Raw genomic sequence first — 12918 nt, forward strand, 5'->3', positions numbered from 1 at the left:
CACTGCTTGTGAGTGTAGGGCAAGAATCAAACTCAGACCTGTCTAACTTTAGATTCCTAACCACCACAATATGGAGAATGAGACTTCCCCATAACTCCTGCTGACATTTTTTTTTTATAACTTGTGTTGTCATATTCAGGACTATGAACCGACGAGGATAATCCCAAAGTACAGTCAGGCATTTTCCAGAATTCATAAGGTAACCACTGCCTCTCTAGTCTAATTTATTGGAGAACAAGAAGAGTTGCAAGATAGGTTGAAAGGAATACTTCTATAATGAATCCCCTCTCCCCAAAAAATCAGTTCCAAGGTTGTAGAAGGAAAAAATAAGACTAGTGTCTAAATACAGTGATGATGAGTGTGACTCAGAAGAGGAGAAAGATATGTATTAAACGGTGAGAGCAGCAAGAGAGGCATCTGAATCTTCCAAAGCAGTGACATCTCATATGCCAAAGAAAATTAGAAGGATGAAGAAAGAAGGATTCACAGACTCCAGTATGTGTGAAGAGTCTTTTGGGGGGCTCCAGTGAGAAGAAAAGTCATACTGGAGGTTGGTGCTTCTTTGCCAAGGACCTCAGAGGCTAATATGAACAGGACAAAGTTCCTTTTATTCACACAATAAGCAAACACTTACTGAGTGCCTATTGTATGCCGAGCACCATGCTAGGGCCAGGTGAGTGCAGAACACAAGGAGAGAAGCAGCATAAGCCTCATGGTGCAGTTCAGACCACCCCATAAACAGAGGCCATGGCATTGCTGCCTTAATCCAAATAATAAAACATTCTTTGCAGAAAGAGGCCCTCATGATGGGGACTTCACAACCCAAACTTCCTCTGGGAAAATCCCTTTACAAAAGCAGAGCATCTAAAAGAGCTCTGCCTTAGCCAAGGAATAAATCCTGGGCATAATCTATTTTTTTCTTTTCCTTTTTTTTTTTTTTTTTTAATTTTTAAACTTGGCCAGGTACTGAAGTAGGCATAATCTAAAATACAAACTGGTTTTCAGGAATAACAAGTTTTTAATGGTAAACAAACAAACCCCAATAAACAAGCAAAAAACACAGTTCGATCCCATGGTGAGAGATGCTAAAAGGAAATGAAATGCAAAAGATATTGCTGGGGAGAGGAGCAAAAAATGAAATTCTGACTAAACACTCTTCAGTGATCCCAAAAATGAAGAAAAAAGGAAGGCAATTTTTAACATAAAAATAACATAAAACTAAATGCAGCATGGTGTACCGGATTAGATCCTGGGATGGATAAAGATTAGTGATAAATCTCATGAAACTGAATAAAGCCTATAGTAATAGTGCTATGCCAATGTTAATTTCTTAGTTTTGATAAATGTACCATGGTTATATAAAATGTTAGCATTAAGGAAAGCTCAATGAAGGTATATGGGAACTTGTGTACTATTTTGCAACTGTTCTGTAAATCTAAAATTTTATTTCAAAAGTTAAAAAACATTTTACTTTAAAAAGTTTTTTAAAACTGCTGTACTGTTACAGCAAGTGTTAACAGCGGATGGTCCCAAGAACAAACAGAGTGGCACACAGAGAGTCAGAGAATCAAAGTTTATTTGCCTGCGGGCTCAGAGGGGCCTCGCCACCAAATTCTGAACCCCATCTACCCGATTTTTCCCACTTTTATTAAGTTGGGGTAGTCTGAGGGGTGGGGTATCAGGTGTAGGTTAGCTGATGTGTCAGGTAACAGGTTAATATTATGGTGATGCACCAGGCAATAGATTTAATGTTATGCTGATGCCAGGCAATAGACTAGTTGATGGGCCAGGAAACAGGTTAGTCTTATGCTGATGTGGTTCGTCTATGACTGGTGGGGCAATCCAATGACTGATGTCCAAGTAATAGATGGGGGTTTCCCTTATCGGTACCAGACAATCTCAGATGACCTCCGATTTTAAAAGAAAATGTGAAGATAAGAAGGGTAGATAATTAAGAAATGCAACAATGCAACATGGACCAGACAGAAACCGTAAGTGCCTTCTGCATCCAGGGGCACTCTAGGAGGTCGGAGGAGGGCGGATTGCTCAAGGTCAGGAGTTTGAAACCAGCCTGAGCAAAAGCGAGAACCCGTCTCTACTATAAATAGAAAGAAATTAATTGGCCAACTAATATATATAGGAAAAAATTAGCCAGGCATGGTGGCACAGGCCTGTAGTCCCAGCTACTCGGGAGGCTGAGGCAGGAGGATCGCTTGAGCCCAGGAGATTGAGGTTGCTGTGAGCTAGGCTGACACCACGGCACTCACTCTAGCCTGGGCAACAAAGCGAGACTCTGTCTCAGAAAAAAAAAAAAAAAAAAAAAGCTAATGAAATCATGGACTACATGAATAGAATAAGATATTCAGGACAAGTAGTAATAGCGACACTGCTAGTTCAGACCACATATGGAAAACTGTATTCCCTGCTTGCTGGTATCATCTCTTAAAGAGACTGTAGTATTTTCACAGAACAAAAAGTCTCTTACAAGCGCTGGTTGGAAGAATGGGGAAGAACTAGAAAGGAAAAAAAGAAGCCTTAGAAAGTCTCTTAGATCTTAGGAAGGATTTCAGTCCTCAACTTGAGGAGCTGCAACATGTAGGGGAGATTGGCTTCTTCTGTGAGTTCCTCCAAGTAGAACTAAGACCAAGGTCTGAGGGTACACATGGAGACAGACTTTGGAGCTTGATACAGCAATTCTGACAATTCACATTCAGGATTGAGGTCAAGAGCTCCTGTGATATTGTGAAATATGTATGTGGTCTTCATTTTGGCTTCCTGGCAAAAAGCTCCTAAAACCCTTAGGAAATCCATAGTGGTAAGAATGTCTTTTGTATGCTAATGAGATGATTGGTATGTCACCAGAAAGACCAAGGCATGATTAGGGAGCCGGGACTTTCATCCCCACGCCCCAAATCTCCGAGGAGGGGAGAGGGGCTGGAGGTCAAATTGATCACCAGTGGCCAATGATGTAATCAACAGTCCCTATGCAATGAAGCCTCCATGAAAACCCACAAGGGCAGGGTTCAGGGAGCTTCCAGATAGCTGAACACATGGACTGGCCCTCCTACAGGGCGGGGCACCCAGAGAGGACATGGAAGCTCCAGCCTCTTCCCACATACCTTGCCTCATGCATCTCTTCATCTGGCTGTTCATTTCTATTCGTTAAAACATGCTCCGTAATACATGCGTAAACATAAGTGAAGTGTTCCCCTGAGTCCTGTAAGTTGCTCTAGCAAATTAATTGAGCCCAAGGAGAGGGTTTTAAGAACCTCGGTTGATAGCCAGCAGGTCAGAGGTACAGGTGACGACCCACTACTACTTACATCTGAAGAGGGAGGTGGGCCAGTCCTGCAGGATTGAGTCCTTCACCTGTGGATCTGATGTCATCTCCGGGTAGATAGTGTCAGAATGGAATTGAATTAGAGGACACCCAGCTGGTGCCCACTGGGGAACTGCCTGGAGTATGGGGGGAGACCCACACACATCTAGTGTCAGTAATGCTTGCTGAGTGGAGAATAGAAGAAAGGGAAAGCGCTTTGGTATTTCCCCCCTTGTATCTCTTGAGTTCCCCATACTGGAAGATACTCGGGCGGAAGCTGGGGGGTGTATCTGCTGGAAGTCTGGACTGGATGAGCTCCGATGTTCCTACCAATTGCAAGCCCCTGATTCTCGGGTGAAGGAGATGAGCGCAGGCGGGAATGTTGCGGGGTCTCTCCTGGAGACCTGGGGCATCCAGGTTGCCCACGGGGCCCCAAGAGAACTGACTCTGGCTACAAATTCCATTCATCTGCTTAGGAGGCTGTCTCAAGGCCACTAGCAAAGCAGGGATCAGGACAAAAAAGTTGAGCCACATCAGAAAAGAGCCTCCAGCAGCCGAAGATCTCCTGAGTTTGGTGTCCCACGTGGTTGTGAACACGTCAGGTGCTTCTGTGTAAGTCAGATTAGTCAGCAGCATCCAACCGTAGATTCTAGAATCCTAGATTTAAGCAGCCCTGGAGGTCATCGGAGCGGTCTTCTACCAACTGTGATTAAAATGCGAAGGGACAAGCAAGTTCACTCCCCACAAAGGCAGTTCAGTCTGCACCCTTGTTGGACACAGTGCCACCCTATATGGGACTGAAACCTGTCACTTGTCCCCTAGTACATGAGTCTATGACCTTGAGTGTGACTCTCATATATTCCTTAGCCTTGTTTTTACAAAGCTAAATACGCTGAGTTTCTTTAGTTATTTATTATTAACAAGCTAATCACTCTTCTTACGACTCTCTAGGTACTCAGTGACCTCCTAAAATGAATCATTTAAAATTAGCCCAGGGCCAGGAACAGACTGGGAGGCCAAGGTGGGTGGATGGCTCAAGGTCAGGAGTTGGAAACCAGCCTGAGCAAGAGCAAGACCCAGTCTCTACTAAAAACAGAAAGAAATTAATTGGACAACTAAAAATATATAGAAAAAAATTAGCCGGGCATGGTGGCACACGCCTGTAGTCCCAGCTACTTGGGAGGCTGAGGCAGGAGGATTACTTGAGCCCAGGAGTTTGAGGTTGCTGTGAGCTAGGCTGACGCCACGGCACTCTAGCCTGGGCTACAAAAGTGGGACTCTGTCTCAAAAAAAATAAAATAAAATAAAATTAGCCCAAATATTATAAATGTGCTCTGACTAATGCAAAAAATATAAATAAATAACAGAACTATAATTACATTTTAGGGGCACTATAGTTCTATTAATGCAGCATGTGTCTTCTTAGCCTTTATTGACCTTATCAACTACAACCCCACATGGAATTCCACCAAAACAGGCCCCATTTCACGCAATTACAATTGAATTTTCGAGCCTGATGGTTAGATTTCATCTCGCCAACTTTGTGCTGATCTGTTAGCTCGTCAAAATGTTTCTGAACCTTGAGAGTATCAGCTGCCACACCAGCGTTCCCTGCCAGGTTTGTGTCATCTGCAAATTGAATAAGCCTGCCTTGTGTGTCTTCATCCAAATCATTGATAAAAACGTTAAAGATGATAGGTCAATCATTCGCTCAACAAATATTTATCAAACATCTACAATATATACGTATGGTGCTCAAGACAGAAACCAGAGGGGAAATTGTATTTGTACTGGGACAGAACCTAATATGGTTTGCTTTCTGTAAACCTATAATATGAGGAAGACTTCACTCCTTGAAGATTTAATTCAACTCATTAGGTACTTATTGATCACTTACTTTCCTCTTGGCCTCATGTTAAGCTTTGTTAAGGGAACAAAGGAATGAAAAGCTGCAACCCTGCTGTCTGGAAGTTTGTCCTCTCATCAGAGAAGGAAGCTTTGATACACAGAACATTTTACGATGCAAGACAGGAAGCATTTATATAATTGACAAAATCGGCGATCCAAATGAGATATTTGATTCTAGTTGAGACTTGAATGTCATTTCATTTAAAACCACAAAAATAATTATTGATTTTTAGAGTTGAGAGGGATAACAGAGATCTAGAACTACCGTCCCCTCTCGCACCACTACTATTACTTTCAACAAATGGGGGATAATAATCTCTTGAATAGTCTTACTCTTTGTGAGACCTAATAATTACAATGACATTCCAACATTCTCTGTGTTGAGCTGAAAAGTGTTTCCCTGCACGCCTTTCTATCTATAGTGAAGGTACTCAATGATTGCATTGAATAATTAAATTAATGAATTTTAATCCTGCTCTCTGAACTTAAGAAAAAAATCAGTCTGATGCAACCATTTGAAGGCAACAATTATGTCCTTATTTAGTCTTTACTTTTCTAGCCTGGACAACTCCTTCCTTGGACATGCTTTTGAGACCCCCGTACTCCCACACCGTTCTTATCATTCATGTGGTGAGACTGTGCCTGGTGTAAAGTGAGCATTCAAGATACACCTACTGAATACATGAATGAATCAACTGGAAAGCTCCAATTTGTCTATATCAGCCTCAAAGAGAAATTCCCAGAACTGGACATATTGCTGAAAATGCGGCCAGAAAAGTGAACCTGTTGCAGTTCCTTCATTCTGAACATTATAATTCTATTAATCTATTAATGCTGCTCAGATCCAGATTTCTCTTATTGCTTTTGTTTTTTTGTTTTATTGCAGGGGTGGGAGGACGGGGACAATACACTAATGCCACACGTTAATGTTGCAGTCAAGGAAAATCTGTAAACTTTTAGCACAGAGGCCAATTGGATAACTTAATGATCAAGCCCCACACACAATTATGTACCAAGAAAAGCTACAGCACGGCATTTATGTCCATGTGAGAAAGAATGGCAGGTTCCCCGGAGTGTGCACGTCTTTCTGTGGTCATGCTGATATACTGATGACTATAGCACCTAAGCCCATTGGGAATTTGAAAATTTTGCAATATTCTGGGGAGGAGACCTAAGTGGGTGGGCACAGCAAGACACCTGGGGGAAATGACAGGGTGAGCTGGCCTTGTGATTCCAAGTGGGGGCCATTAGAACAGGCCCAACTACCCCTGAAGAAGGTATTCAGTATGTCAGCACCAGTGTTCCTGACTAGGAGAAGTTTCTCTCAAATTAGAATAAATCCAGGAAAACTTAAGACCAACAAGCCCAGTAGGAGTTGGGATTGTCCTAGTGTCACCTGTCTTAAGGCTGCAAGCAGGGTCAGACAAGAAGAACCAACTAACTGGCAGGTAAAGGAAGCGAAATGCAACACTATGAAGATGCTAACACCAGCCAGCAGGTGTTAAGCACCAGCATTTATTGAGCACCAGGATTTTATATGCATTATCTTTTGTATTTCCCTATTAGGTAGGCTTGATTATCACTGTTTTGCAGTTGTAGAAATGGAGGCTTAGAGGGGTTCAGAATTTTGCCCAAAGTCACATAGATGTAAGTGGTACAGCCTGCATAAAGCACCCACCTGTCTGTCTCCAGAGCTTCTGTACTTCGGCACCACACCATGATGCTTTCATCTCGTGTGTTTATTCTTTAGCAAAGAGTTTATGGAGCACCCTCAGTGTTCCGGGCTTGTGCTAAGCCCTGAGGGCGCCATGGTAAATAAGACTCATACCGTCCCGCATGGAGTTTAGCACTCTGAACACACTGAGAAACAACCAAACGTAACCACAGTAAGGAGGGATAAATGTCCCAGCAGGGGAAGTTACGGGTAAACTCTCCCAGCATCGGGGAATAAGAGTCTTCCTGATGAAGTAGGCGTTAGAGGGAAGCTTGAGGGATAAGCTAGCAAGATAAAGAGGGAGGGAGGGGGGCAGAGAGGGAAGAGACACTGATGGGTGCTGGTGTCCCCAAGGCTGGAGTGTAGAGTGAGAGAGATCAGAGGTGACCCTGGTCAGCATGTTACAGGGCCTGGAAATGGACCAGGATGGGCAATGGCAAGAACTGGTAAGGTCACGTGAATGTTATCTCATGGATCTCACAGATTCTTCTGAGAAAGACAAATGTTGCCCAATGGGGTCTAATACCCCAAAAAGGCACTCTAGGTTTAATGTAGGCAGTTTTCATTTAAGGCAATTTCTTTGATTTTGTGAAACCTGCTCTGTAAAAATCTCTGAACCTCTCCTTTCTCCTCTCCCCCCCTCAAGGCAATTGGGGGAAACGTCAGGTGGGTGAGGAGGAGAAGGAACACAGTTCTATTTCCTTTCTTTCTGTGACTCACCAAGCCTTAGATAGACTCCATCCTTCCCCCTTGACAGATGAGGAAACAAAAGCCTAGGGCAGTTCAGTGACTGTGGTAGACTGAATCATTGGTTCCAATTCATCATTCTCTTTAATAAGGATTAGGTGTCTATACCCCGCCAGGGCTTTGTGGTGCATGGAGTGTATTTCCTCTCCACTTGACTTTGAGTTTGAAACTGACGTTTGCTTTAGCCAATGGGATACTAGCAGATACACTGTGCACACAGGCTTGCAATGTGCTCGTGTGGCACTTTTAGCACTGCCAGGAAATCATGCCCTGTAGCTGCTTCCCCGCAAACCTGGACCTCAGAATCAGTCGCACAGAGCAGACCTAAAGCTGGTCTACAGCCTGAAGCTCAGCTCAGCTGAGATCAGCAGACAGCAGCTACCTGGAAGCCTTCAGCCTGCTGCAAGGTCACTCCAGTTAACTCAGAGACTTGTGCGTGCGTGAGATGTTTATGGCTGTATACCACGGAGTTGTGGGGTAATTTGTTACACACCATTGTCATGGTAGTAGCTGACTGATAAGAGATGACTCTGAGTTTATAAAGAATGTTCCTGTAGGCCGGGTGCGGTGGCTCACACCTGTAATCCTAGCACTCTGGGAGGCCAAGGCGGGAGGATTGCTCGAGGTCAAGAGTTCGAAACCAGCCTGAGCAAGAGCGAGACCCCGTCTCTACTATAAATAGAAAGAAATTAATTGGCCAACTAATATATATAGAAAAAATTAGCCAGGCATGGTGGCTCATGCCTGTAGTCCCAGCTACTTGGGAGGCTGAGGCAGGAGGATTGCTTGAGCCCAGGAGATTGAGGTTGCTGTGAGCTAGGCTGATGCCACGGCACTTGCTCTAGCCTGGGCAACAAAGTGAGACTCTGTCTCAAAAAAAAAAAAAAAAAGAAAGAAAGTTCCTGTAATACACAGAACTGCCTTGCCATGGAGCTAGGCTGCCCTAGTGGCTGGTCTTCTAGGCAGGAAGCAACGCAGATGGCCACCCCACCCCACTCTACCCACCCCGTCCCGGCCCTGCCTACCACCTGGCTGGCACTCACCTGAGTCTGAGGCTGCCGGGCTCACCAGGCTGAGCAGCTCCCGCTCCTTCTCGTAGTCCCCTTTGCAGAGCAGCTGCCCCTCCTTCAGGACAAACTCGTCGCCCTTCTGAAGTTGCCGCTCGCAGACACAGCAGCAGAAGCAGCTCAGGTGGTAGACGCTCTTCTGGGCCCGCATCACAAACTCATTGGGTGCGATGGCTTCGAAGCAGCCCCCACATTTGACAGCAAACAGCCTGGCGGCAGGGGAGAGAGGGAGGACACGCACCGTGAGGAAGGGCTGGCTTGGGCCTCGGTCTCCCCCGAAGTCCACAGCAAAAGGAACTTCAAGAACTGGGATGAGGATGCTCAGGATGGAGTAGACTCTGAATCCAGGTTACTTATTTCCCTGAGGAGGCTGAACTAAAGCATCCTGTTGAGTCACTCTTTCAAAGGCTTAAGGAAAGAAGGGCTAAAGACGCTGGAGGAAGGATGCCTGAGCTAATAATGCCCAGGGTCTCATTCAGTGTGGTCCATGACACAGTGTCCCCAAGGGTGGGTCTCCAGACTGGCGCCAGGCTGTCCAGAATCCCAGAGGGAGCTGATTATTTAAACCAACAACTACAACTATAGCAAAAATGTCCAGGCCCACTCCGAGCAGCATGTGAAGGGTATGCCCCAGAATGTAAATGTTTAACGAGCTCCCCAGATGCAGTTTAGCTCCTAGATGTGTCATCCAGTTTTTGAGAGATAAATTGCATCCCAAATTCCCAGCCTGATATTCAATGTGTTCAGCCCATCTCTCGGTACTTAACTCTTATTTCATTTATTTTCACTTAGAAAACACTTAGAGAGTGTCTATTTCATATTCAAAGCCAAAAGCAGTAAGTGCTAGTGATGTGAAGGTGAATAAAAGAAAATCCCTTCCAGAAATGAGTTCGGGCTAATGGAAGAGACAGACGATATCCAAACAATTAAAGGAGAGGACTACAGGAGTGCAGAGGAGAAAACAACTAACTGGCAGGGAGTGAGGAGGGGGGTTTGCATTTTATTATGTGTTTAATAAATCTTGAGCAAACGAAAGCTAGGAAGGAGGGCAGGCTGGCAGGCATGAAGGGGCAGAGGAGGGGCATTCCCAGTCCAAGGAACAGCCTGTGCCCAGGCCTGAAATTGTGGACGTGAGGTTGTGGGGTGAACCCTACCAGGTTGGGGGCAGGTGCCACAGGAGGGGTGGCAGGTGATGACAAGATGCTCAGTCTCTTGTATTCAACGTTGCTGATCCCCTACCTCTGGGCCTGTTTATACCATTCCACCCTCCTGGAAAGCCCTTCCTACTCTGTTTAATCCACTGAATCCAAGCCACCCTTCAGCTCCCACCTTCGCCCCTAAATCCTGCCCTGATCTGCCCTACTCCAGCCTGAAGTGACTGTCCCTCCCTTCAACTCCTGTACCACGAACCCTCTGTGCTGGCCATTCAGCCGTTATCTGGAGATGTCTCAGGACTTTAATACAAACAGCAGTGGGATCTGGAGGCCCGGCTTCTGCTGCCGGCTCTGCAGATACCTGTGTGCAAAACCTCCACCTGGCTCTCCCTCCCCTTCGCACCTCCTTTTCTCTGGCTGTTGTCAAAGATGTTAGGCCAGACCATCTCTGCTAGCTCCAAAAGTCCTACAGTCTTTGCTTCCTCTTGCTGGCTCACAATATTATCTTAATCTTGCCCTATTATTTAACTTTTTCCAAGTCTATGGCTTATCTCGTCAACAGCTCGTATTTCAAGAATAAGGGCTATGGAATATTTATGTACTCCCCAACCTCTTGCACATGGTGGGTACTCAATAAAAGTTAATTTGATTGGACCCACGGATCTCATTTGTTCTCCCTTTTTTCTGAAATAACATGCGTAAAGAGCCTAGCATAGCAGCCAACACATAATAGGTAAAGCTGTCCCTTCCCTTCCTTGTCACTCCAGTTAAATAACAGTTCTGGGTAGCCTATGAAAGACCCCAAATTTAAAGCAGATCTCTCTGTTTCTTTTTTCCTTTTTTAAAAATTGCTTGATAATACCATAATTGCATTTGTCAAAACTTTGGCGTAAGCACAGAGATAATATACCCTAAAAATATCTCTGAGATTCATTCGCCATAGCACACATTTTACTATTTCCAAAATACAGAGTTGTTTTCTTTTTTTAAAGCAGTAGCACAATGGGGGGAGGGGAGGGGAAGGTTCTCACAAACACTCTCTCCGTGTGTCCCCACATACCAAAGGAGCCAATAGACGTGGGCAAGTCAGATGGTATAAGGGAGAGAACGGCAAGGAGAGGTAGAAGGGCCGGAGCGAAGAGATAAAGCTACGCGCCCACTCGGCTCTTCACAAAGACAGGCGGGAGCGGGCGCGGAGGAGACCCAGGGAGCCAACGCCAGCTTGCTCGACGAATGAGCTCACCTTGGCAGCAGCTAAGAAAATGTGAACCACTGAAAAGCGTTTTCCCATAGACAGGCCAACTACCATAATGGCCTAACGGTGGCCAATCCCATCTCAAACGCTCAAACAGGCATTCATGCAATCATTTATTCTTTTCATTCATTCTTTCTTTGTTCAGAAGTGTCCACTGTGTACCCTGCAATACACCACACACTTTGTGCCTTAATAGGAAGAAGCAGGAAAACAGCATTCTTGTACATAAACAAGTGTATGTTGTGTGTCTGTTGTGAGTCGGGCATCGTTGCAGGCTCAGGAGGATACACAACACACCCCTGACCTCACGGAGCTCCCATGCTTGTAGAAGAGACAGTAAACTAACAAACAAACGAACAAACAAACAAAGATCTCCCCTTAGGGATTTACCTTTAGGAAACAGAACATATTTATCAATAATAACGGTACAAAGCAATGTCCCATGAATACGAAATAGAATGACATAAAGCTATAGCATATATATAAGTAATTATAATATTTAATTACCTCCCAACTCTAAAAGTGTACTGGTTTGTGACTCTAAATTAATTAATACATGTGCACTGGGCGTTTATCTTGGAAGCTTCCTAGAAGGAGGGAGGAGTTTTGAGGGTGGAGAAAAGAGGAAGCCAAGGGGGAGCTCCCACCACACACAGACCGCACAAGAAAGAGGGAGCCGTTCAAACTCCTCGGAGTGGAGGAAGCGAAGGCAGGAGGCAGAGGCCGAAGCCACCTCCCACGGATCCCCAAGGGAACAGCCTCCCCACAGAGGCCATTCTGCAGACTGGAAGTGCAAAGGCTGTCTCCCTTTCAACACACACCAACATGAGGCACTACCCCAACCCTGCCTGCCCTTGGCCTTCGGGACCACCTAGAAATATCTACCCTGATGTGCCTCTCAGCTTCAGGGAGAAATTGGGTATGCTAGAGCCCACCAGCCAGAACTCCAGCCCTTCCCCTGCCCTGCCCCTTCCTCTGGCTGCCAGTATGGTTTCCTCTCTCTGCGTCTGAACCTCTGGACACGCCAGCCCCTTGAATATTTGTCTACACTCCCTCCCCCGATGGTGGACGCTGTGCACTCGGCAGCAAATCCACCCGGTTCATCCTTGGGCCCCAAGTCCCCAGCCACTGTTTGCCAACCTGAGCAAACTAATCAGTGCTTTTCCAGGAGCTGGTCAAAGGCCCTTTGTCTCCAGGCCCTCCTTCTCCTCCCCTTCCCCCGGAATGAACTGTTAAACAGACTCAAGGCAAACGAGTCCAGGGAGTCAACAAGCACTTGAGAATCTGCAGCAGCAGGTGGTAGCATCTGTGCTTGTCTAACTTCCACCCTGTTAATCTCCTCCTCTTTTTCTCCCCTTCTTAATTTCATCCCCCCACTCCACAAATTTCCCCCGAGTTGGAGAAGGGAGGGCTGGGATGAGCTTGATAAAGAAAGCCCACCATGTTGACTCGGGGGTGGCTGGAAGAAGTGGCGGGAGTGGTCTGGAATGGCCATGGTCACTGGAGATCGGGGACAAGAAAGAGCGGGCCGGTCCTGTTTCCCTCCACTCTCTCCATCCGCCTTCTCCCTCTGAACCTCACCGAACTACCTTGACTCTTGCTACCTTCACTCACCCCAGAGCAATTCAAGGGGAAAAGGCGCATGCTGCCCACCACCTGCGTGCCAGATGTGTGCACAGCTGTGCGGGCACCACTGTGGACCCAGCTGCCGACTGTACACCTCCCGCAAGTTGTTTTCTCTAAGGCTCAGACAA

At 45.8% G+C, this 12918-nt stretch overlaps 1 protein-coding gene across 1 annotated transcript in view; it reads right to left on the minus strand.

Annotated features, from left to right (window-relative positions):
* Positions 1-12659, minus strand: part of LOC142876315 (LIM homeobox transcription factor 1-alpha-like) — a 39290-nt gene extending 26631 nt beyond the window's left edge. The window contains exons 1-2 of the mRNA XM_076010432.1: positions 12605-12659; positions 8732-9061 (exon numbers count right to left, since the gene is read on the minus strand). Of these exons, the coding sequence (XP_075866547.1) occupies positions 8732-9061; positions 12605-12659 (385 nt within the window). The remainder of the gene's footprint in view (positions 1-8731; positions 9062-12604) is intronic.
* Positions 12660-12918: the final 259 nt, after the last annotated feature.

Source organism: Microcebus murinus, chromosome 2, assembly GCF_040939455.1.
Source record: "Microcebus murinus isolate Inina chromosome 2, M.murinus_Inina_mat1.0, whole genome shotgun sequence".
In the NCBI taxonomy this organism is placed as follows: Eukaryota; Metazoa; Chordata; class Mammalia; order Primates; family Cheirogaleidae; genus Microcebus; species Microcebus murinus.